General features: G+C 45.0%; 1 protein-coding gene across 6 annotated transcripts in view; it reads left to right on the top strand.

Annotated features, from left to right (window-relative positions):
* Positions 1-27,090, top strand: part of LOC107388602 (cGMP-inhibited 3',5'-cyclic phosphodiesterase 3A) — a 123,132-nt gene that overhangs the window by 57,648 nt on the left and 38,394 nt on the right. For 4 of the 6 annotated variants that reach the window (XM_015964169.2, XM_015964168.2, XM_054732904.1 and 1 more), the window contains 3 exons: positions 2,137-2,187; positions 18,366-18,626; positions 25,661-25,812. In XM_015964169.2, coding sequence (XP_015819655.1) covers positions 2,137-2,187; positions 18,366-18,626; positions 25,661-25,812 — 464 coding nt within the window. The remainder of the gene's footprint in view (positions 1-2,136; positions 2,188-18,365; positions 18,627-25,660; positions 25,813-27,090) is intronic. The other 2 variants (XM_054732906.1, XM_015964170.2) reach the window with 1 other exon arrangement.

Below are 27,090 nucleotides of genomic sequence, written 5' to 3'. Positions count from 1 at the left end.
GTTGTCCATCTTTCCAACAGAAAAATTTGCCTGGACCAACGTAACATGATTATGTAATTCCGTAAGGTTCATGTTCAGCCAATCAACTACTTTGACGTTATCGGCAGTCAACGGACCCCGAGCCGATCTTGCACCCGAGCCGGTCTTGCACCGACAGCGGCATGATGCATTTATAAGGCATTTATAAGACACACCATTGCATTATATTACGGTGATTTGCCGGAACGATGTCTTTTAAAAAGGGCTGAAGATGTCCATAGATCAGATAAACTGAACTGAACATGCCAAAAGAGCTTTTAATAATCAGAATTCATTCAATAGTTCCGTATTGTAGCTGCCCTTCAAACCTGCACCTTTCATAGAACAAACACCTTAGGAGTCCTCTCAAGTTCTCTTCTCCTTTCATGTTTGAAAGTGATGTGGTTATTTCTCACGTAAAGACTTTTTGCCCTTGAGTTTAGCTGTATAATTTGTTAGACTACAATACATTTGAGAAAAAATGAGAAATTTCAACTGATGGGATTTGAACTTGTTGTCTTTAATACTTAAATATGATACAAGTGGAGTGTTTGAGGCCCAGACAGCAACTTGATTTTGTTTTTCTGGTTTTCTGGTGTTTTTTATCTGTTTTATGTCATCCCATCTTTTTTTTCAATTTACATTTTTAAATGGGTACTTTGCGACTTTTTCATATTTTTAAGTAATTGTGTTGAGCCAGTATGTGTTAAAATGACCCTTTCCAGCCAAGGCATTCAATTCCGGTTCTGGAGGCCTGGTATCCAGCACGTTTTAGTGGTTTATTTGCTCCAACACACTTGATTCAGTGGTTGAATCACCTGTGCAGCAGCTCATCAGGCTCTGCAGAAGCATCTTAATTTCCTGCTGATTGAATCAGGTGTGCTGTAACAAGAGTTAAAACTAAAACGTGCTGGATACCGGCCCTCCAGGCCCACAACTGAAAACCCCTGTATTGCAGGTTTAATGAAAGGCCACCCCATAAAGTCCCTTTGCAACTTCAGAACTACCGGTCAAATAATTGATTTAGTTTTTGTTTTAATCTCCACAGTATAGTTATAGCTATATTATGCTAGAACATTGTTAAGAAAACATTTTTTAGCAAATGTTCCAAATTTGTTTTGCGGCTTTGATGAACATCTTTCTATCATTTTACACCAAATGAGAAATCACCTGATTACTTAACCATTAGTACATTATTTGGTAACAGAAAAGTTCATGAATGGCTACTTGTCAGAAATTAGTTAAATAACTTGTTTGTCATTATTAACCATAAGTTAAACATAAATGTTCTTTCATGATTAGGCAATTTTTTAAGGAGCTTTTCGACTCATCTAATTAATTTAGGACATTATCGCAGTTCATTATTAAACTTCCTACTAAGAAAGTTTGTCACAGATTTTCGTCATTGAATTCAATTTAAATTGATGAAGCTTATAATGAACAAATAAGGACAAAGGAACTAATTAATTTTATTTCTTTGGCTGAGCTGTGAGGAAACACCGGCGAAATGAGCACTGTCTGCTGCACAGATTGCAGCTGTTTTCACACACGTTAAGACACAACTCAATGACCACTAACATAGTAAATTACACCTGAATTGTCAGACTGCTTTCTCCTGAGCATGCTGGCTTTTCCCCTCATTATAGTGCAGAGAAGCCACACAGAAGCCAGGAAACATTTCTTCTTAACGTCTTGATGAGGAAAAAAAAGAAAACCAGTGGTAGATCTGTTCTCATGCATGTGCAGAATCCGAATAAAGTCGAAAACGGGTTTACGAGGCCTGTGGGAGGACACAGTGGCTGGTAATTAGACAAAACAAAAATATCTGCAGCCTCCACTTGCCCCCGAGGCAGTAAATATGAGCTAAAGTAAACCAGACTTGACTGTGAAATTACATTAGATATGTGTGCTTAATGGAAAGTTTTGAAAAACAACTTTGTTTTGCTTACTGAGCATTTCCATCACCCCACACCCTCTACTTTTTTATTTGATTTTACATTTTGTGCATAACCATTAGCGCTCATTATTTCTGCCCTAGAAGTTTATCTACATCATTAGGGCCACAATTGTAACATAGAGGTGTGGTTTGAACATGTGTTTGTCTTTGTTTCCCTTCAGATGCTTTCTCGCTCAGACTGGGAACACAAGAGAGGCCCCCGAGGATCACAGGTTAGCATTGTCCCCAAACACAGAAACTCACAAACAAATGGTTTGGATCATTTAAAGTCAAACCCATATAAATTACATGCTGTTATTTGCTCTTCAGCCTGCTTCAGTTTGCAGAAACAGAGCTTAGTTTTTACCAGATTGACAAGCTAACAGCTAATTCAAGTGGAGCTTCTTCAAAATAAGATCATTGTTATGAAAGAAAATCAAGAAAGAAAATGATCTTTTACGTAAAGCCTCTCAAGAAAAAAAATATTTAATTAAATATTAAAAATAGTTTTTAAATGAGAAATAAATAGTGAATAAAAATATACGGAAAGGGAGAGAGAAAATAATAGGAAAGAGGGAAATCAGTGGATCCTGGAAAAGGTGGAATTAGAGCAGAATAAGGAAAGGGTGATGACAAAGATCAGGCAAAAGCCAGCTTGAACAGCTGAGTTTTCAGTTGACTGAGAAGATCACCAATGTAAGATGGTGCTTGTCCATGTAAGGCCATAAAAACAAGAACCCGTTGACTGGTAGCCAGTGAAGCTGGAGGAGAAGCGGGGTGATGTGGGTGTGTTTGGAGGACTTGGTCAGAAGCCGAGCACAGGCATTCTGAACCACCTGTAGACGGTTCAGGGAGGTTCTGCTCAGACACGTGAAAAGTGAGTTGCAGTAGTTTAAACAGTCTTTATATAACATATAATGCTTTACATATAATTCAATTGAATTTATTTATATAGCACATTAAGCCAATCAGTAAAACGTTTCCTATTTAAGGAACCCAGCAGGTTGCATCGAGTCACTGACTGGTGTCAGTGTCTTTACGGCAATCTTCATGCAGAGCAAGCGTGCATCACTTTCCATCAGAAAATGGAAAATATGCTGCAGTGCCTGGCCCAGGCTCAGGGGCCTCGGGTAGACCTTGGCTCCTCTGCTGTTCCATCGTTGGGGAGGGGGATGTCCAGGAGGGGGAGGACCCAACCTTACCTGGATGTCCTATGTCTTATATATTCTGGAAGTTGAACAAATGCAGGGATGGAAGTAGATATTCTGCTGGGGTGGTGCGCTCGGACTCTGTGAGGCTCTGTGATGCTGCTGCGTTGGGCCCTGGCAAGATGGGCTGGGGTCTCCATGCCCTGGGTGGCATTTTGGCAACAGAGGTGCCTATTGGACCAGTGGGGGAGCTAGCTCCCTAGAGGGCCTATGTCCAACCAGCCATTCCTCCCCATCCCCACACATTTTTCTCCTCCTGCTCCCTCACTTCATCACACAATCATGCACATAGGACTTTGGGGGATGGACAAGTCAGGGGATGTGGGTATGGACCCCATTCCTGCATTCCTGTGGCAACCTGCCCCCCAATTTTATTTGCACCTTAAACACTTCCACCAATGACATTCCACGCAAACACACATTTAGGGCCTTGGAAGTGAGCACATTCAACGGCATTTGGCATTTCAGCCTCATCCCAAGTGCCGGTGCCCACTTCCAATTTTAAACTGCACTTAGACACTGAGGGCTGTGGGTGCAAATGGGGTGGTGTGGTGGCATCAGCTGGCATAGGCCAGACGATGCCCACACTGCCTTCTCACCACAGCCATGGAATACACCTCATCAACATACTGTACACTAACACCATATTGGAGCAGGCGGAGGTAGACCACCTCTGTTGTCACTTGGCTTCCCGGGTCTGGAGGCTAGGAGGGAGATCTGGCCGTCTGGTTGAGGTCTGGGGTGGTGGGTTGCTTTGCTCAGCGTTGAGCGGGGGAGCCTGCTCATCAGCACCCCAGCAGAAAGGGTCGAACTCTGGGAACCAGTAATGGTTGTACCCCATGTGCAGCAGTACAGGGACCAGAGTGAATAGGGTGTGTATGGGGAGCATGAGTGGGTGTCCGGCGTGCATTTTTGTAAGTCTTTGGTTGTATGTGTATTTGTGAGCATGAGGGAGGGAGTGTGTGACTGTGTCTGTGTATGACTGTATATGTCAGGTGGGGCCTTTGACTCCTCCCTTCTCCTGGGACTTCTTTTGATGCTATACATGTTCATCTCCCCTCCCCCTGCCACTCCTGGTGTGGAATGTGGTGCCTTGGTCTGCCTGAGTGTTCGTGGCTCCCGGGTCGGGGGTTTAAGATTTTTGGCGTCTGTCTGATCAATCCCGGTGGCTGCCTGGTGGGATCTGGGTCCATGGGCTCTGCTGGGTCCCCGGCAGGGTGGTCGTCCCTGGGTCCCGGGTTGCTGGGTCCCGGGCTCAGTCGGCTGGGGAGGGGGAGGCTGCAGGCGGGCCTTTGGGCTTGCTGCTGATACCTCCCGGGACTCTGCCGGCTGCTGGTTGTGGCCCCCCGAGGCAATCCTCTGCACCTCTCAAGGGGGACAGGGGCTTTTCTGGTCGCGGTCTCCTTGGGGTCCCTGTGCTCTGGGGCAGCTCCTGGATCTCTGGGACTTGGAGCTCCCTCCATCTCCTACACATCTTTGGGGGGCAGATCTGTGGCCACTCACACTCTCTATTGGATGCTCCTATAGAGAAACCTTACACATACAAGCACATGTACACACACAGGTGTTCACATAAGTATGGACTTGGGCACGTTCAACACGTCTTAAGGCTGTGGTTGGCACTAAATGCACTGTGACTTATTATCATGTTATTGTTCAGTAAAACAATGTTGATTTTACATTTCTTCACCAAGTTGACGCAGTGATAGCTTGCTCCTGTTGCACTGTTGTGTGTCCCTTTTCTGCAGGTCTAGAAGCAGACTCTTGTTCATCATTGATTGTTTAGTTTTGTGGGACACACATGCATGCACACATTCTTAAATAATACTAATAGAACAACTTCCACATGTTCCCCTACTTTGTTTCACATGTGCTTAAACAGCGTGTTAGGAGCCCTTGAGTCCTTGCTGTAGGATTAATGAGTAGAGGTTTGTGACTCAGCTCTAAGGTGTTGTAAACCATTAAAAATGAGGGGAAGCTCTAGAAAGGCTCAGGGGAAACAGCTCATAGAGGACATGCAGCCACATCCTTCAGATAACCTTCCTCATCTTTTGTTTGGTGGAGGGAATTTGCGAATGTGTCTCTGCTTGGAAATTGATGTATCGAGCTGCCACGACATTACAGGACAGGACTCCAGAGTGCATGAATAAACAATGCCCTTGGCACTGGCACTACCACATATGAGTATGAACGTGTCCTTCTTTCTCTTCACACATCTTCTCCATGTTCATTCTGTGTATCTGTTCAACTTGTATTTCTTGGTTCTACACAGAAAAGTTGTTCTTTACCTTGTTTGCCAATGTTTCAGCTACTTCCTGTAGCCATCCTCAGAGCTGTGATGCTGTTGGTGGTGTCACTTCCTTCACCGTTTATTTGCGGGCAGCACGGGACGGTGTCGCCCTTTGCTGCCCGCGGCCTCCTTGTCAACGACACAGTCCCATGCGCGATCTAACTTGTAGACTACATTGTTTCTGGTCGTGGTTCCGTGTCCACGTCTCCTTATTTCTATGGCTTACTTAATCCACCTTTTGTAGTTGAGTTGTTTGGTGTTTAAGTGAGAATGAGTTTTCAATTCTACTCTTGTTAATGATTTATGTTAATGATTCTGTCCAAGTCCATTACATGGTTTTCTTTGTGCAGTGACCTGTTACCGCTGATTTCTTTATTTGTACTTTCTGCTTCTTGTTTCGCTGCTCTTGTGTGTCTTCGACTTGTTTCTTTCTCACACTCTTTACTATGTTCTGTTTGTGTGTTGAGTTGGCGCCTGGTTTCTCCTGTGCATGTTTTATTGTTTATTTTGTTGTTTGCATGAGATTTTGTATATGACTCCACATTTTTGTACCACTGATTTCTTGTCTTTTGAATGTACTAGTCTTTTTTTAGCTGTAATTTATGGTTTTGTTGGTGTGTTGATGTTGTCTTTTTCATTGTTGCTACTATTTTTTCTGTTATGCCTTTGATGCATGGAAGGAGTATCCCTGGTTTTGGTTCTTGTTTTTCTGGATTTATTTGTTCTATTTATTTAACCAGATGAGTAGAATTGAAAACTCATTCTCACTTATGACGATCTGGCCAAGAGGCAGCAGCAACAGACACATAACAAAAATGAAAGATAAGATTAAACGTACAAGATACAAATAAGATAAAACAGTTACACATAAAGACAAATGACTGTTCTTATATATAATATGTACAAGCTATCAAAACATTACATTACATTTGACTGAATTCGTTTTATAACAGATGGTACAGCCAAATCATACTGTTGCAGTATTTTCTAAAAATGCATACTAATATATATATATATATATATATATATATATATATATATATATATATATATATATATATATATATTCATTTCATTTTCTGTCCTTGCATTTTAACCCTGAATGCAGATCATTCACCACTAGACCCTCAAGACAAGAGTCTGGACAAGTTTGCCCGGTCTCTAACGATCCTCTGGGACACATTAAATTCTCACCGCTGCAGTTTTATAGATCCTGTTTTCAACCCCACGCTTCAAGGACTGTATGTTTAGATGAGGGACTCAAGGGGCTTAAAGTGCATGAAGTGCCCCATCTCAGATATTAAAAATACATGACCCCTTCTGTGTGTGTACCCCATTAATAATATGTATTAATCAAAGACCTCAGATTTTAGTATGTTGCATCAAATGGATTTCGTCTGCCCTCTGCATTTTGCAGTTATTGGCAAAATTCATGTGGACACAGCAGAAATGCCAACAGCCAAATTTCCATAACTCAGAGTTGTTGGAAAGGTCGATTCAGTTGTTTGTGAGTCTTTATGCTGCTTGTGAGAAACGTAAAAATCTAATGCTCATGGCTCCAAGGATATATGTGTACACTTTTTTTTTTACGTATATACTTACAGCTAAAGTCCACAAAAGCAGTAAAGGTAATAAATCAAGATGTCCTTTTGGAAGCTGGAGGCTTGATAGGAAAGCATCACTCTGCTAAGTGGGCTTCTGTGTGCACAAACAGCCTCTCACTCTCTAGGAATGATTGCTGGTTTGTTCTGACTGTCTCTCCCTTTGGTTTATACGAAGTGCTATGTCGGTGTTAATCTATGACACGTCTATTGGCATTCTGCTCTAGACTGCGTTCACACAAACAATTAAGATAATTGATAACAAACCCTGCTGTTAGTCACACACCGAAACATCAAAACAGTGTTCAAGCATGGTTTGGCGCATTACTTAGCTTGCTGAAAAGTCATAGAAACATGTTATTGAAAGTTTAAACCTAGTGTGGTGTGTGAAAGAAAGCTGAAACGTTGTGAGTGTATAAAGTGGGATTTGTTGTGATCTATAACCTGAGGGACTGGCAGACAAGCCGGATCAGAAAGAGTGTGTTGGGGATCAACATCGGGCACATCCAGAACTTTCCTGGGTTGTAGAAATAATTCCTTTCTTGCCAGGCAGGCACATGAAAAGTGGGAAGCAGGAATTTCCCAAGCACGTCTTGGAAAGTGTAATGTCATTATTGCTCATTGGGGGCCTTTTGCTGAGCTTCTGCGGTTATGATATTTACATTCTTTTCTCATCAAACGATTCTTCTGCTCGAGCGTTGTTTAAACATTTTTCTGAGCTGGATTCTCATCTTTTTCTTTTCATTTTGGAAACTGCTACTCAGTGTTCTACAAACATTTTTTGTTTCAGTGATGTTGGGTAATTTCATGCAAGAAGGAATATTTTTGAAACTCTTGGTTGAATCAAATGTTTAGTTAAGACTTTTGAACTTTTTTATCGCTCATTTAAACCACCTAATAGTTCCCGAGCACGGCCGGGTCTGCAGCTCACCGCTCCCCACGGGGATTGGTCAAATGCGGACAATTTTCACCACACACCAGTGTGTGTGACTACTATGGGACTTTAATTCATTCATTTAAATATTTTGCGGCACTGATAAAACCGAAAATTGATTTAAAATAAGTACATTCTGTGGAAGAATATAAAAATGTAGAAGCACGATTAAACATTTACCTGGTGAGCTTAATGATGTGTTGTTAGTTTGTCAGATTTTCAACAAATTTCAAAGTTTAAATAAATTTAAGTTCATTCAAGATGATTTTGTAAATTATTTCATGCGCAAATCACACTAATACGTTTATTTTATCCACGGAGATTACCTGAAAAGTAATAAGACAAAATACAATAAGTCCATTTTTGGTTTTAAAAAGAACCAAAAATGGAATTAGAGACTAGACACAGAAAGTCACCAAAGATGAAGAAAAATACAATAAGACTTCTAACATGTCACAAATTCCAAAGATGCTTTATCTAAGAACCTGGACCTTTTTAGAATTGAGTAAATGGTATTTTTCTGATATTCCCTCTGTGTTATTAGGTCTGTCCTATCTGAAAGCAGACAGGATCTTGGTTGATGCAATAAATTCATCATCTAACCTGACAGGAGCTGCTTATGTAACTCTATATGGTATTATGTAACTGACTCACTGCATGTTCAGCTCCAGGATGTCTACAATGAGTCTTTACCCCTGAAGAGCACAATAATAAAACATTAAAAACAAAAGTATGGCTTTGTTTTATGAATAGTTGAGCTTTATTTTGCACCTCAGTCAGCTTAGTTAAATAAAAATTAAGTGTTTGTAAATAACAAAAATAAAGAGTTACGTTTTTAAACATCCCAAATTTGCAGCTTCAGTCAGGACTTTGTGTGATGATTGTTTTCAATACATAATAATGTTCACTATGTTCACTGTGTTGTGCATGTGCAAAGGTCGTTCTTCATCCCAGAATGTTTTTGAACTAAAATGATGAAAACGCCCAGCGATAAGAAACAAAGTAGCTGAAGAAAGGAAAAGTCTAGTTGCATTTCTCTGCACATATCAGGATTACGATGTCCAGGATGACTGAGAACTTTTCCCAGGAATTCAGTGGATGAATAAAATGTGTCATAAATAAGTTATTTAATGCATACAATATCTAAAAGCCATGTTCAGAGTGTCTCGTGGGTTTAGTAGCTGCTGTAGTCTTAAGATCCGTCCTTCTCATCATAGAAGGATCTGATAGGTCTAAATTTGGAGAAGTATAATTCTGTCACACCCTGTCCTGTCTCTCCATGTGGTTCAGCCTGTGTCCCTGTTGATTGCTCCCACCTGCCTCTTGTTTCCCAATCACCCAAGCTCCCAGCCCTCCTGTATTTAAACCCCTCCAGTCCTTTGTCTCTTGTTGCTTCATTGTTTCCATGTCCTGCGTGCGTGAATCATCAAAACCCTTTCAGTTGTCCAGTTTGTCTGCCTGCCTGCTTTCTCCCCTGCATTTGGATCCTCACCTCCGCTCCACTCACCAGCGCACCCTGACAGAATGAAGCAACCCCCAGTTGAAGGACCCAGCGGGGAGATTCTCCCGAGGGAGTACCTGCTCCAGTGGCTCGCTCCAAGCCACCACCCGGCTTCTCCAGCTCCAGCTCCAGCTCCGCCTCGCCGTGGACGACGGCGTCAGCGTGCACCCTCGGCCTTCCTCTCCACCCTCCCAGCGCCTGATGAGAGACCGGATCGCGAGACGCGTTCGGATCACTCCAGTTACGTGGGCACCCATCTGGCTGTGTGCTCCCCCGGCGTTGGTCCACGGCGTGGGGAGAGACGCCGGGCTGCCCCGCAGTCCTGTGTACCGGGATGGAGTTGTGTGCCCGCCGCTGCCCCTGCTCTGCGCAGCAGTTTGGACAAGCCCCCGGCCAGACCTCCGACCCAATCGGCGCCTCCGTCATCTGCTGAGGGAGGAGCATTGGCCGCAGCCCAGCTGACTGAGCTCGTCAGTCTCCAGGCGGAGCTTGGCCGGTTCCGCCAGCTCATCAGCTTCCAGGAATCCCGCCTGGACGCTCTATCCTCCTCATCTCAGGACCAGACGAGCGAGCCCGGTGTTCACCCAGCGGAGCTCGCCGATCTCCGGGCTAAGCTGGCCCAGCTCCATTGGACCCTCAGCCTTAAGGAGCGTCAGCTGGACGGTCTGTCCTCCCTGCTTTCACAGTTCTCAGCACCACCTGCTCTGTCGCAGCCAGCTCCAGCAGTGGCCCCGGTGGACGCTCCGCATCCAGTTCCAGCGGTGGTCCCGGAGGTCGCACCGCATCTGGTCCAGCCTGGCCAGGCAGCTCCTCCTGCAGCAGCTCTGCCTCCAGCCCAGAAACTGATGATACCGGTCCGGAAGCAGGCGGTCCCGGCCCAAAAGCAGAAGGTTCGGGCACCGAAGCAGACGGTTCCGGTTCCGGCCCAGAAGCCGAAGGTTCGGGCGTCGAAGCAGACGGTTCCGGTTCCGGCCCAGAAGCAGACGGTTCTGACCCCGAAGCAGATGGTTCTGGTTCCGGACCAAAAGTCGACGCCTCCGGACCCGAAGCCGACGCCCCCGGACCTGAAGTCGATGGAAGTCGACGCCCGTTCCTGTCCTGAAGTCGACGCCCGTTCCTGTCCTGAAGTCGACGCCCGTGTCTGTCCAGAAGTCGACGCCCGTGTCTGTCCAGAAGTCGACGCCCGTGTCTGTCCAGAAGTCGACGCCCGTTCCTGTCCAGAAGTCGACGCCCGTGTCTGTCCAGAAGTCGACGCCCGTGTCTGTCCAGAAGTCGACGCCCGTTCCTGTCCAGAAGTCGACGCCCGTTCCTGTCCAGAAGTCGACGCCCGTTCCTGTCCAGAAGTCGACGCCCCAGCAGATCACTAAGAGATGCATCCTGAAAGGATTGTCTCCATCTTTGTCCAACTTAATGTTTTTCATAGATTACCTTTTACACCCGCCTCTAAATAAGCAGCAGTCAGACTTGTGCAAATGCTGTTAATTAATGCATTCATGCAGATAAAGAAAACAAGGAGAAAAAATATATATAAAAAAAGACAAGGAATTAGAAACTACTCCATAAATAATCTACCTGCATGCTCGGGATCATTCCCTGAACTAAATAAACAAATAGGTTGGGTTCTACCACTAGAACATGTAGAAAACATTATATATGTATATATATATATATATATATATACGCCCGTGTCTGTCCAGAAGTCGACGCCCGTGTCTGTCCAGAAGTCGACGCCCGTGTCTGTCCAGAAGTCGACGCCCGTTCCTGTCCAGAAGTCGACGCCCGTTCCTGTCCAGAAGTCGACGCCCGTTCCTGTCCAGAAGTCGACGCCCGTTCCTGTCCAGAAGTCAACGCCCGCGACGCCCGTTCCTGTCCAGAAGTCGACGCCCCAGCAGATCACTAAGAGATGCATCCTGAAAGGATTGTCTCCATCTTTGTCCAACTTAATGTTTTTCATAGATTACCTTTTACACCCGCCTCTAAATAAGCAGCAGTCAGACTTGTGCAAATGCTGTTAATTAATGCAATCATGCAGATAAAGAAAACAAGGAGAAAAAATATATATATAAAAAAGACAAGAAATTAGAAACTACTCCATAAATAATCTACCTGCATGCTCGGGATCATTCCCTGAACTAAATAAACAAATAGGTTGGGTTCTACCACTAGAACATGTAGAAAACATTATATATGTATATATATATATATATAGTAAAATTGATGCATCCGATTAGATGCTTAGAAAATAAACTGCAAACCCTTTCCCGTTCCCACAAATGGAGACGAATGAAAGGAGTTCATGCTAGTGATGCTCAGGTCAAGCGCCTGCTGCTCAGCCAGTGTAAACAGAGAAATTCTGGGTGTCTGGCAGCTGGTGTGAAAGTGAATGGGGCATTTGAGGCGAAACATCTGATAACATTATTTTAGGGTAAAAGTGGAACTCGTGGCCCTTTCATATAAATTATTTGGCAGCCGAGATCGACCTGCACTTCGATGTGGTTGTTAAAGTGCACCAATTAGCTTTATGGGTTGTGAACTTTTTTTATTTTATCTTGTTAAAACAAGGCCAGCTCACACAGAGCTGACGTGTCCAGAGCAGATGATCAGAAATAGCAGAAAGCAGTGGGTCATTTAAAAGGTGAGGAGGGTCAAAGGTCAGATTCCAGCTGAGTCACTGCAAATGAGTTCATTCATTACGTATCAAGGCCAGATGTGCTGGAAGTGTTTCAGTCTGATGTTGTTGTACAGATGTTGAACAGGCGACGAGCGCGTCAGCATCCACCGCTGTGAAGTACTCCTCCTGTTTTTGCTTCTGCGAGCTAAAATAATCCATGTAAGGTATAAAATAATGTCTTGATGAGTTAGTGGATGTGTACAGTGCGTGACTGTAGACTGGTGTGATACAGTGGCTATAAAACACTTCACAGAGTGTCCTGGTATGACACTAGAGTTGAATGCAGTTGCCACAACTGGCTTGCTTCGTGCATTGTTTATTGGCATTATTTTTGCACCATATGCTGAAGAGGAGGTATTTTTTTCAGCTGCATGCACTTTTAAAGGAAATCTTGTTGTGTTTTCTGAGTAGTTTCTGTAGTCTCATTAGGCACTGAAGTGGAACAACACTTCCAATGACTGCTGATGTTAGTTAGTTTATCCACAAATGTTCACTCCTAGCTGTTACAGGAGAAAAATGTGATTTTCTTTAGGTGAAATTTAAAAATAATACTGTATTGTGTATTTTAGATGCTAAATTTGATGAAAAGCTAGGATCAGAAAATGGAAAGGCATTCACTAATTCAGCTTGTACTTAGTTCAAGGCACTTTAAAAAGAAAACATTCCAATTGTTTAGCTCATTATGCCAATTACATAAAAATATCCTATTTAAGGAAACCCAACTGATTGCATCGAGTCACTGACTTGTATCTGAGACTTTACAGCAATCCTCATACTTAGCAAGCATGTAGCGAGGTTGGAGAGGAAAACTCCCTTTAAACAGGAAGAAGCCTCTAACAGAACCTGTGTATGATCAGCCATCTGCCTTGACCACATGGGGGTTTGAGAAGACAGCAGATTGACACAAAAAATAAACAGAGGAACTAGTAGTAGTACTCTCTATGTTAAAGAAAGTAAAATGTTAATATCAGGAGAGTGAGAGGTTAGCAGCATTGTGCCAGCTGATGGCTCCCTCCAGGAAACTATCAAAGCTCAGCAGAACACGAGCATAGCTTCTTCTGCGGAGAAAACAGAGATACAATTAAGTTCACAGCTAAAAAAAATTGGAAATAATCACACTGGAGGTTAGTGGTAGAAGAAAGAAGCAGAGTGCAGAAAGTGGTCAGTATGTCATCCAGCAGTCTAAGCCTATAGCAGCATAACTACTGGAACTGGAGTTGTGTGGGAGGCAGGGTAAGGGAGAATTGGCTTACTGACTGTGTTCCCCACTGTGCACTTTACCTCCCTCTATTCCCCCACTTGACCAAACCTGGGCTAACATCAGATTTTAACCATAGATCCTGGCAAATAAAAATGTTTTAAGCCTAGTCTTAATGCACCTAGTCACTTGATGCACTAGCTCTCACTGAGACCTGGATCAAACCGTGTGACAATGCTACTCCATCTGCTCTTTCCATTAACCACACTTTCTCCCACACTTCACGTGCATCTGGCCAAGGTGGTGGAACGGGCATGTTAATTTCCAACAAATGGATATACAGTCAGTTGCTACCCATCACTAAATAAAAATCTTTTGAATACCATGCCATCCAGGTAACTACCGAAAAAAATTTTTTTTTGGTTGTCATATATCGACAACCAGGTCAACTCGCAGACTTTCTTGATGAACTCGACACCCTGCTCTCCTCCATTCCTGAGCACGACTGTCCCACAATGGTCCTTGGAGACATGAATATTCACCTGGACAATCCCAGCTCATCAGGCTTCCTGTCACTAATGTCATCATTTGATTTAAAACTAGTACAAAGTCCTCCAACTCACAAAGCTGGAAAAGCACTCAACCTCATTTTCACCAGAAACTGTGCCATAGACACAATCTCTGTCGCACCGCTGCATCCTTCGGATCATTACTTCATCCATTTCAGCACGACTCTACAAGGTAGGTCCACTGTTTCCTCCCCAATGGTCTCATTCCCCCGCAACCTCCGCAATCTGGCATCCAACCACTTCTCCTCTCTTGTTGCCTCCACTCTTCCATCTCCCAGCACATTCTCTGCTTAAGAAGTGAATGATGCCACCTTGTCACTCTGCTCCACACTCTGCTCTTGTCTTAACAACTTGTGCCCTTTAGCCACTAGACCTGCTAGATCCTCTCAGTCGCACCCTTGGCTAAATGATACCCTCCGGTCTCTACGCACCAATCTCAGAGCTGTGGAACGGAAATGGCGCAAAACAAAAGATCCTGGTGATCAATTGAAATTTCATGAATTGCTGTCCTCATTCTCTGCCAGCATCACTGATGCAAAGAAAGCTTTCTACACTAAAACTTCTACACAAAATTCTCAGCTCTACTGACTCTCAGAAACTATTTTCAACATTCAAAACTCTGCTCACCCCTCCATCTCCACCTCCTACCAACAATCTATCAGCTGACACCTTTTCCTCATTTTTCACTGACAAAGTGGCAGCTATAAGCAAACAGTATACTCAGCTGGCCACTCCTGAACATTCGCTACCACAAACTCCTTCTAGCCCAACCATCTCAGGCCCTACTGCTTCATTTTCCTCTTTTCCCTCATCACTGAGAACTGTGTGTCCAAGCTTCTCACGTGCAGCCGCCCTACTACATGCCCACTTTACCCCATTCCGACTAAGATGCTCCAAGCTATTGCTCCTACAGTAGCTGCAGCAGTCACACATGTGATTAACGCATCACTGACATCCAGTACATTTCCCACCTCTCTCAAGCATGCTCAGGTTAAACCACTGCTAAAAAAAACATCTCTTCCTCCAAATCATGTGGAGAACTACAGACCTATCTCTCTCCTCCCTTTTCTGTCCAAAATCATTGAAATGGTGGCTTTCAAGCAGATCACAGAATACCTCTCACAAAACTGTCTGCTTGACCCTTACCAATCTGGGTTCAAAAAGGGCCACTCCACTGAAACTGCTCTGTTAGCAGTGACGGAATCCTTGAAAGAAGCTAGAGTGACTGCCAAATCCTCAGTGCTTATCCTGCTCGAGTTATTAGTTGCATTTGACACCGTCAACCATGGCTTCCTTTTGTCCACACTCTCTAGCATGGGCATCACATAGAAAGCACACGCCTGGTTTGAATCATACCTCACAGGACGATCATTTAGTGTATCTTGGCTTGGACAATCCTCTACCGTGCACCATCTTGCCACAGGAGTCCCCCAGGGCTCTGTACTAGGACCTCTTCTCTTTGCCATATACACCACCTCACTGGGTGAGATCATTCAATCACATGGCTTCTCCTACCACTGCTATGCAGACGACACCCAGCTCTGTCTGTCATTTCAACCAGACGACCACACTGTCTCTGCACGAATATCAAACTGTCTCTCTGACATATCAAAATGGATGAAATCCCACCATCTCCAACTCAACCTCTCTAAAACTGAACTACTTGTCATCGCAGCAAAACCATCCATACAGCACAATATCTCAATCCAAAATGATTTCCTATCTCTGGCTCCTTCAAAGACAGTTCGAAATCTGGGTGTTGTGATTGATGAACACCTGAGCATTAAAGATCATGTTGCCTCTGTTGCTCGTTCATGCCACTTTGCGCTGTATAACATACGAAAGATCAGACCATACCCAACACAACATTCCACCCAGCTCCTGGTGCAATCTACTGTCATCTCCCACCTCAGTTACTACAATGCCCTTCTAACTGGTCTTCCAGCATGTACTGTGAGACCTCTTCAAATGGTCCAGAACGCAGCGGCACGTCTGGTCTTCAATCAGCCAAAAAGAGCACATGTCACCTCTCTGTTCATTGAGCTCCACTGGCTACCGCTAGCAACACGCATCAAATTCAAATTGCTAACACTAGCATACAAAGTCCGAGATGGTACGGCTCCCATCTACCTGAATCTTCTTGCAAAGGCTTACGTCTTGGCCCGGCCGCTCCGGTCATCACAGGATCGTCGGCTAGCAGTGCCTACACCATGCTCAGGACAATCCAGACTTTTCTCATGCATCGTTCCACAAATGTGGAATGACCTTCCAAGCACTACCAGAACAGGAGCTTCCTTTTCAATTTTCAAGATACTCCTGAAGACCCTGCTCTTCAGAGAGCATCTTCTTAACTAGCACTCTACCTGCATCCGTCCCCCCTCTCTATTGTCCACTCCTTATTCTCTCCTCTCCATGATTGATGTCAAGTTGTTGTTGTTATTGTTGTTGTTAGCCTCAAAGGCAATATGCCGATTATCACTTGTAAGTCGCTTTGGACAAAAGCGTCTGCTAAATACATAAAATAACATAAACATAAAAGTAGACCCGGAGTCTGCCTCATGGACCAAAGCTGGGAGCTGGTTCCACAGGAAAGGAGTCTCGATAACTAAAAGATCAACCTCCCATCCTATTTTTAGATATTCTAGGAACCACCAGTAAATCTGCAGTCTGAGAGTAAGGTGCTCTGTTGGAAACTTATGGAACAATCAGATTGTGGTGGAGCTTGATTACTAAGAGTGTTATATGTGAGGATGAGGATCATAAAATCTATCTGGATCTTTGTCTTTATTCCTCTGGAGCCAAGTTGAGCAATAACCTCCATCCTATTATTCTTATTTCTACAAACAATAACTTCAGTCTTCTCTTTGAATTAGACTTTTAACCATCCATTTTAGGCCACTTATCTGGAGTCGGGTCGCGGGGGCAACATTCTAGGCAGAGGGGCCCAGACTTCCCTCTCACCAAAGCTTGTGACCAGAGGTGAGGGTAGGAACGTAGATAAACTGGTAAATCGAGAGCTTCGCCTTTCGGCGAAGCTCTCTCTTCACCATGACAGACCGGTACAATGCTCGAATCACTGCAGATGCAGCTCCAATCCGCCTATCGATCTCACGCTCCATTTTTCCCTCACTCAAGAACAACACCCTGAGATACTTAAACTCCTTCACTTGAGGCAGGACCGTTATGTCTAATAAATTACAGTAATCCAGTCTTGAGGTAACAAATGCATGAACCAGTTATTCCGCATCACTCCTGGATAGGATGTTTCTAATTTTAGCAATATTCCAATGGTGGAAGAAGGAAATCCTTCAAATCGGTTTAATTTGGGATTTAAATGACATGTCCTGGTCAAAGATAACACTGAGCTATTTTTACTTTGCTCCTGGAAGCTTATTTTCAAGGAAAAAAGGACTTGCTCCCTGTTGAATGTGATGCTTAGCCAATAAGAAAGTGAGGTGACGGAAGCTCACAGTACGCTCCTCCTCCACCATGTTTGTTTACTTCAAAGTCAAATTTTAACTTGCAAGATTTCCCATCTGACCAGAAGATATTCGTGAGTGAAAGCAGTTTGTGTGTAGTGTGTAGTATTTGCCAAGTTGCTGCGCACCACAAACTGCAAGACCAAAACGATTGTTGAATACTACGTATGTGGTCTCTTATGCCTTGAAAATCAGCCGATTGTTTAAAACGCATCGTGAACTAGGCTTAGACAGTCCTTTCAAAAATTTCTGCACTTCCATTGATCCTGGGATGCAATGAAAGTGCAAAAATATGATCTTGGTCAATATATAAATCAATATATAAAAACTGTATGTTAATTTCATGGTTTTCTCTATAAAAATGAATGGTGCTTGGACAACTGAAAATGTAGACTTGTAGTTCTTTTCTGGGCTCAGACTAGCTGTCAATAAACTTGGTTTGTTTGTACTGAGGACCTTCAGTAAGCTATCTACTATGCTACTGCTCCAACGTGATAGGTTAGTAAATATTTATAAGTTTAGAACAGGATCTTGGTTCAACGCCACCATTTGTCAGTGTTATCATCCAAAATGCCCAACTTTAAATGAAGATACTTTTATGTATATTTTTAAAGAACACCTTGGCTCTGCAATGTTATAATTGGAAAAATATACATTTTCCAAGTTTCATTATAAGTTGAAGGCAGAAAGGAGACATGCCATCAATTCTCTTGTTTTAAGGTAAAAAAAATCAGACTTATTCAGATGAGGAGAATATTGAAGTGACAATACAGCAAGGGTTCAACTTTTAGCAAGTGTCACAGTCATCTAGAGTATGGCCTCACTGGGGAGATGGTGACATAGTTTACACACCTGCTCCTCACGCCCGTCACTATCAGACCCAGCCTTTAATTAGCACCAAACCCCTAGCTGCAGAAGATGAAGCGTTTATTTCTCACTTTTCTCTCTTTCAATATGCAGTCATCAGGCACGACCGTCATGGTGGACATAGCAGTGATGGGAGAGGCCCATGGACTGATCACAGACCTGCTTGCTGACCCTTCGTTACCAGCTCACACCTGCACATCCTTGCGGGCTGTTAGCAGCCTGCTAACCACCCAGCTCACGTTCCAGCCACTGCACCGACCACGCCCTGCTCCTCTGCTCAACCCCAGCGATGCTTACACCTGCTCTGACTCAGAGGAGGGACCTGAGAAGGGAGAGAAGACATCCATACACAAGGTAAAGGATTCAGTCAGGAAGGATTGTCTTGATTTACACCTCACTGACAAGATTCCGAGACGCCTTCATGAAAAAGAACATAATTTACCAAAATATTAAAGGTCAGAATTGTTACTCAGCAGTATTCAAAAGCCAGAATCAAAATTGTTTTACTTAGAAACAGCTGAAATAATCCTAAAATGGCCAAACAGTCCACCTTAATGAGGTCAAATGTATCAAGCAGCCCTCTCTACACATGTTAATCTTTTAGTCCTTGTTTCAGCAAAGAAGGGGTTCCTGCTCTCGGAGTTTCTGACATCAAATGAAAGAGCGTAATTCTTAAAGAGCTGAGTGAAAAAAAAATAGAGCACATCTACTGCTTGGAGCAGCGTTCTCCCTTTCACAGCCACAGCTGTGTCAACATGACTGTGTGTGTGTGTGTGTGTGTGTGTGTGTGTGTGTGTGTGTGTGTGTGTGTGTGTGTGTGTGTGTGTGTGTGTGTGATGAGAGGAGAAACGTGAGGGAGGCAACACACAGCTGGATACATTTCTCAAAAAGTTATAAAGAGGGATGAGAATGTGTCAACAAAACTCAACTCCCACTGTACATCTGCATCTGGCTCCTGATTTGCTAACGATTTCCGTTGTGGAGGCTGGATCGTAGGTGGTGATTGACACGATCATCAAGCATAGTGCTCGTCTGATAGATGTCATTTCACTTCTTCTGGATTTCACAAAAATTGTGAAAACAAGGTACAGCAGCAGTCATTCTCACCTTGAGTGTTCAAATCCAAATGTACAAAGAATTAGGCTTTGTTTTTCTTCTCTTTTTGGGTCTCGCTGTGGCACATCACACCTTTTTCACAATCCTAAAATCTCATTTGTCTTAGTCTTGTGCAAAGTAAATTCACATAATCATTTTATTAAAGTAGTAGTGTGTATTTTCCTGGAGCTAGGGAGCAGTACATACATATCAGGGTAATTTTACACCATATTGCCGTGACTGTCGCTAGCTAAAATAAAAATAAATAAAGAAATTACAGTAAATGTTGTCACTTGTAGAGCAGAAAGCATGCAACCTCAGTGTGACTCCTCAGACTTTGATTCCATCGAGAGAATGCAATGCCGATGCTAGTTTTCTGGTGCTGCTTCTGGATCTGCTCGAGGACCTGCGCCTGCTGATGACGTCATCATACTACGGCAATACCACTCGGCCAAAATATCTTGCACCTCTTTTTCGATTTTGTTCTTTCACATAGGTTTTGGGAAGAGTTTAGCCATTTTTTTAATGAAATGTATGCTTCTTAAATGTTTAAGAACGTGGTAACGTAACTTCCGTAAGTCGTACGTTCAGCCAGTCATCTAGTGTGATGTCATCGACAGGCGCAGGACCCCGAGCATGGCCTCTCCCAAAGATTCTAGACCTATATACTTTAGACACGATTTTCTGGGATGATTTAGACACATTCGAGCAAAAATATACAATATCTGCACATAATGTAATCTCATCCTTATAGGCTTGCATTTCTTCTAGAGCTTCTCTTTGAGGTTGTCTCATTTGGGTCTCCACCTATCTGGGGATTTGTCGTTGCAACTGAGTTAAGGGATGACTCAGAGATGACAGAGTTTAAGAATATTCTATTTTTGGTCTTTTAGGACTTTTTGGGATTTCTATGAAAGGTATTCTGCAGCATTGTAAGGGTGAGGTCATTTTGTTTTTGTATTAATTTATCTGCACTTGAATGGACTACACAGATCTATACATGATGTCATCATGATCCATTATCAGAAAGCGCCACATGCAGCTTAACTGGCCTGTGAATAATGTTTAGGTTTATTTACCCATGAAATTAAAAAAGCAAATAAGTCAGTGAAGCCTCTCGGGAACAGTCTACACGCCAATAATGGATAATTATTTTTAAATGATCCACAACAATTTGATTTTATTCTTTATTTTCCCAATACTTTGCCATTGACAATGCCATAGCCCTGTGTGTAGAAAGGTAGCTGAGGCCTTTGCTTTGTGAGTTGTTTTTCTTTACAGCGTTTCAGTGCAGTGCATGACATAAACCAGCATCTTGTACCAAAGTGAGTGTTTGTGTGCAAGCTCTCATGATGCAATGTTGTGAATGGGTTCATTCAGAATTCTTAGGCAGTTTTACTAGGTCACCCTGCAGACGACGGTGGAAAAGAGAGACGGTTATTCTCAGTGCTGCTTTGCCAAACTGCTTCATGGCACCAAACAGATGGAGGCAGCGCAAGAGCACAGACCTGTGGGAATCCAAATAAAACAATATTTTATATAGCGCCTCTCAAGATAAAAATACTAGGCGCTTCACTAGAACAAAAAATGCAAAATATAAAAGCAAAGTTTTTAAACTCCTCCTTGAACCGTCACCTTATCGTGGTGGAGGAGTTTGAGTGCCCTAATGATCCTAGGAGCTATGTTGTCTGGGGCACTTAGTGCCCCTGGTAGGGTCTCCCATGACAAATTGGTCTTAGGTGAAGGGTGAGACAAAGAACGGTTCGAAGGATCTTTCATGGCGGTTAAAACGAAGAGTCGGAGTACCCGGCCCGGAGGGTTACCGGGGTCCCACCCTGGAGCCAGGCCTGGGGTTGGGGCCCGTGAGCGAGCGCCTGGTGGCCGGGCTTTCGCCCATGGGGCCCGGCCGGGCCCAGCCCGAACCGGATACATGGGCTCGTCCAACTGTGGACCCACCACCCGCAGGAGGAACATGAAGGGTCCGGTGCAATGCGAATCGGGTGGCAGACCAAGGCGGGAGCCTTGGCGGTCCAATCCCCGGACAAGAAAACTAGTTTTTGGGACATGGAACGTCACCTCGCTGGCAGGGAAGGAGCCGGAGCTTGTGGCAGAGGTTGAGCGGTACCAGCTAGATATAGTCGGACTCACCTCGACACATTGCATTGGCTCTGGAACCCGAGACCTGGAGAGGGGTTGGACACTCTACTTTGCTGGAGTTGCTCCGGGTGAGAGGCGGAGGGCTGGGGTTGACTTTTTGTTAGCCCCGAGACTCTCTGCCTGTGTGTTGGGGTTTACCCCGGGGGACAAGAGGGTAGCTTCCTTGCGCCTTCGGGTCGGGGAACGGGTCCTGACTGTTGTTTGTGCTTATGGGCCAAATATCAGTTCAGAGTACCCACCCTTTTTGGAGTCCCTGGGACGAGTGCTAGATAGTGCTCCATCAGGGGACTCCATTGTCCTGCTGGGGGACTTCAGTGCTCACGTGGGCAATGACAGCTTGACCTGGAGGGGTGTGATTGGGAGGAACGGCCCACCTAATCTGAACTCGAGCGGTGTTTTGTTATTGGACTTCTTTGCAAGCCGCAGTTTGGCCATAACGAACACCATGTTCGAACATAAGGATGCCCACCGGTACACTTGGTACCAGGGCAGCCTAGGTCACAGGTCGATGATAGATTTTGTAGTCGTATCATCTGACCTGCGGCCGTATGTTTTGGACACCCGAGTGAAGAGAGGGGCGGAGCTGTCAACTGATCACCACCTGGTGGTGAGTTGGATCAGATGGCAAGGGAACATGCCGCGTAGACCTGGCAGACCCAAACGCATAGTGAGGGTCTGCTGGGAACGCCTGGCAGAAGAACCTGTCAAGACGGTCTTCAACTCCCACCTCCGGCAGAGCTTTGACCACGTCCCGAGAGCAGTGGGGGACATTGAGTCCGAGTGGGCCTTGTTCCACTCTGCGATTGTCGAGGCGGCTGTTGCTAGCTGTGGTCGTAAGGTGGCCGGTGCCAGTCGTGGTGGCAACCCCCGTACCCGCTGGTGGACACCAGAGGTTCGGGGAGCCGTCAGGCTGAAGAAGGAGGCCTACAGGGCGTGGCTGGTCTGTGGGTCTCCGGAGGCAGCAGACAGGTACCGGATAGCCAAGCGGGGTGCAGCAGTGGCAGTTGCCGAGGCAAAATCTCGGGCGTGGGAGGAGTTTGGTGAGGCCATGGAGAAAGACTATCGATCGGCTCCAAAGAGGTTCTGGCAAACTGTCCGGCGCCTCAGGAGAGGAAGGCAGCAACTCGCTCACACTGTTTACAGTGGGGATGGGGAGCTGCTGACGTCAACTGAGGCTATAGTCGGACGGTGGAAGGAATACTTTGAGGAGCTCCTCAATCCCACCAATGCGCATTCCGAGGAGGAACCAGAGCTGGGAGGCCTGGGGAAGGACTGTCCGATCTCGGGGGCAGAAGTTGCTGAGGTAGTCAAACATCTACACAGCGGCGGAGCCCCGGGGGCGGATGAGGTTAGTCCTGGGTATCTCAAGGCTATGGATGTTGTAGGGCTGTCATGGTTGACACGTCTCTACAACATTGCGTGGTCATCGGGGGCAGTTCCTAGGGAGTGGCAGACCGGGGTGGTGGTCCCCATCTTTAAGAAGGGTGACCTGAGGGTGTGTTCCAACTATAGGGGGATCACACTCCTCAGCCTCCCTGGAAAGGTCTACGCCAAGGTACTGGAGAGGAGGGTCCGATCGATAGTTGAATCTCAGATAGAGGAGGAGCAATGTGGTTTTCGTCCTGGCCGTGGAACTGTGGACCAGCTCTATACCCTTGCAAGGGTGATGGAGGGTGCATGGGAGTTTGCCCAACCAATCCACATGTGCTTTGTGGATTTGGAGAAGGCTTATGACCGTGTCCCCAGGGGCACCCTGTGGGGGACGCTCCAGGAGTATGGGGTGGGTGGCTTTCTGTTAAGGGCCATTCAGTCCCTTTACCAGAGGAGCGTGAGTTTGGTCCGCATAGCCGGTAGTAAGTCGGACCTGTTCCCAGTGAGGGTTGGACTCCGCCAGGGCTGCCCTTTGTCACCGGTTCTGTTCATCACTTTTATGGACAGAATTTCTAGAGGCAGCCGTGGTGTGGAGTGTGTCGAGTTTGGTGGCAGGAGAATCTCGTCTCTGCTTTTTGCGGATGATGTGGTCCTCCTAGCTTCATCCAGCTCTGACCTTCAGCTCTTGCTGGGTAGGTTCGCGGCCGAATATGAAGCGGCTGGGATGAGGATCAGCACCTCCAAATCTGAGACCATGGTTCTCGACCGGAAAAGGGTGGCTTGCCACCTCCGGGTCGGGGGAGAGGTCCTACCTCAAGTGGAGGAGTTTAAGTATCTCGGGGTCTTGTTCACGAGTGAGGGTAGGAGGGATCGGGAGATCGACAGGCGGATTGGTTCGGCGTCTGCAGTGATGCGGACGCTGAGCCGATCTGTCGTGGGGAAGAGGGAGCTGAGCCAGAAAGCCAGGCTCTCGATTTACCGGTCGATCTACGTCCCAATCCTCACCTATGGTCATGAGCTTTGGGTAATGACCGAAAGAACGAGATTGCGGATACAAGCGGCCGAAATGAGTTTCCTCCGTAGGGTTGCCGGGCTCAGCCTTAGAGATAGGGTGAGGAGCTCGGACATTCGGGAGGGACTCGGAGTAGAACCGCTGCTCCTCCGGATCGAAAGGAGCCATTTGAGGTGGTTTGGGCATCTGGTCAGGATGCCTCCTGGACGCCTCCCCGGGGAGGTGTTTCGGGCATGTCCTGCCGGCAGAAGGCCCCCGGGTCGACCCAGGACACGTTGGAGAGATTACATCTCCAATCTGGTCCGGGAACGCCTTGGGGTCCTGCCGGAGGAGCTGGTGGACAAGGCCGGGGAGAGGACGGCCTGGAGCTCCCTAATTGGGATGCTGCCCCCGCGACCCGGACCCGGATAAGCGGAGGAAGACGAAGACGGAGACAAAGTTTTTAAAATAATGATTAAAGAATGTGGTTATAATGAGAAAAATATTAGATTAGAAATGTAAGGAAAGGGAAAGAGAAACTGAATAGGAAAGATGAATAGGAAGTGGATCTCGGGAAAAGCGGGGTGGGTAGAAAGAGCAGAATAAGGAGAGGGTGGTGATGAAAGTCGTGGAAAAGCCAGTCTGAACAGTTTTTCTGCTGCTTTTTAAAGGAGGCTACTGAGTCCACTGATCTCTAGCTCAGGGGGAGAGAGTTCCAGAGTCTGGGGGCCACAGCAGCAAATGATCTGTCATCTTTGGTCTTTAGCCTGGTGCTGCACAACCAGTAGGCTTAGGTCAGTGGACCTCAGGGACCTGCTGGGGGTGTAGGGTCTGAGAAGATCACCAGTGCTTGTCCATGTAAGGCCCTATTGACCAGAACCAGGATCTTGAAATGAACCCTGAAGTTGACTGGCAGCCAGTGAAGCTGGAGGAGAAGTGGGGTGATGCGGGTGTGTTTGGAGGACTTGGTCAGAAGCCGAGCACAGGCATTCTGAACCACCTGTAGACGGTTCAAGGAGGTTCTGCTCAGACACGTGTAAAGAGAGTTGCAGTAGTCTAAGCGTGAGGAGATGAAGGTGTGGAGAACATCAGAGCGGGACAGAATGGGACTCAGCTTTGCAATGTTCCTGAGATGGAAGAAGGAAGAGCGAAAAAGAGAACTGACATGAGAAGTTCCCAGTCAACCAGGTTTTAATGGAGTCTGAGCAGGAGTGTAACAACAGCATCATAGACATCTCATGGGGCTTAAAGGAGATGTACAAGGAAAGGTCAAGTAGAAATGAAACAGAGCAGACAACACAAAGATAATTTACAAAAAAATAAAAAATAAAAAAAATAAAACCAGCAGCTCACAACCCATAATAATCCATAATTAACCCTGACTACAGCTTTTGTTCTCCTTGAATAAAGTCAGGTAAAAAAGGATTCAACATGTAAAATGAGCTCTGGTTTAGCCAAACACATCACAAACGAGTCACTTTTAGCTGATTATTATTATTATTATTATTTATTTATTTATCTCAAACCATCGAAAATATGAAATTGCATATGCACTCCCCCATATTCCTGGTGCATACAATTTTTTTTTTTAAATGAGGAATACGATAAACATATGCTGTTGAATGAAATAATACAAAACATACAATAACATAAAATGAATCTGACTGGAGAAAAACTCAGCTAAAATCCTAAAGATGGGAATATTTTTACAGTCTAAATACAAAACTGCATTTGTTTGTACTGCTGGGTTGAGTAGATATTTATGTGTGTGCAGCGTCTGAGGCGGAGTCTCCATCATCTGAGGAGGATTTCTTCCACGTGGACAACCACCACCTCCGCCACAGGACTACCCACCATCGAGCCTGGGCCGGTTCGGAGGGATCGCAGCGCCAGCATCAAACCCTACCATGAAACACTCACCTGCAGGTAACCAAGCCACCATTAAAACCCTAATACTGTCTTCACTGGCTGCTTCTGGTTGATTATTTGACCCATAGATTTTTTTACAGACAATAACAAGACATACACGTAAAATTTTCATTGAGTAATTGATGAGCTTTCATGTGTATATAAACTGTATATACAAAGCAAGACACTTCACCTGACTTGCCTGTCATGGTGGTGGTCAGAGGGGCCGATGGCAACACGGCAGCCTCACCACGGTCAGAGGCGGCTGTGGCTGGATAGTAGCTTACCATCACTGACAGTGTGTGTGAAACTGCCTGAATAATGAAAAGTGCTTTGAGTTACTAGGAAAGCGCTTTATAAACCCAACCCATTATTATTATGCATTTGGTTCAAGTTCTGAATGTTTAACTGAGCGTTTAGAAATAATGGAAACAGATTGGTTGTGAACATGTTCAGATTCATTTTGCGCAGGGTGCTGATGGCAAAGCTAACCATAATGTTGCTACCACTAGTTAAAGCATCTTTCAGATTGAATATCTGTCTTTTACTTCTCCATGCACATTAACTTTTTCTCATTCAATCACGGAACATTCCCTTTAAAGTCTGTCCGAAGTCTACAGTAGGCTGCGACGCTGGTCGCTAGTTTGTGATTTAGACGCGACTGACCAAACCGATTTTCTGGAGGCTGTTGGGTCATCTCCCAGAACATGGCAAAGGGTCTATGATTCCCAATCCTTCATCCTGACTGGAGTTGTGTAGAAATGGCCCATTGTATCACTTGTAGGACAGCTGGGCGACTGCTGCCTAACAAATCTTTCACAAGCTGCTGCAAACAAGCAGCTTCTAGTTGTAATAATTCAGAGGAACGCAAGTCCAGACATTTTACAGCTTTAGGCACATTCTGATGTGAATTTCTGAACATTTGTGTCTCATTTTGACTTGATTTGGATGCTAGAATTCGTCTTTTCATGTGTTCAAATATTCTACCCCAGAAAATTATATCATATACAGCATGTATAGAATGTGATTTAAAAAGCAGGTTTTCTAATTTTCTTTGAAAACGATTGGCCACTCTGAGTTTTTCATGCAAGCTGAACATGAAAACAGTCTCCTCCACCTATCTGCTGCATTCGTTTCTGATAGAAAATAGACGTGAAACTTGAGGATTTGAAAAGCCTGACAGATCTACGTCACACTGTCACTTAACGTTCATGGACTCATCCATCATCATGGACACGACGGGGATGGCTGTTGTTAATTTAGAGTGCAGGAATCAGAAGAGAATGTCTCGACTAG

This window comes from Nothobranchius furzeri, chromosome 4 (genome assembly GCF_043380555.1).
Source record: "Nothobranchius furzeri strain GRZ-AD chromosome 4, NfurGRZ-RIMD1, whole genome shotgun sequence".
In the NCBI taxonomy this organism is placed as follows: Eukaryota; Metazoa; Chordata; class Actinopteri; order Cyprinodontiformes; family Nothobranchiidae; genus Nothobranchius; species Nothobranchius furzeri.
The sequence above is the reverse complement of the archived record's forward strand: the minus strand, read 5'-3'. Positions and strand labels throughout refer to the sequence as shown.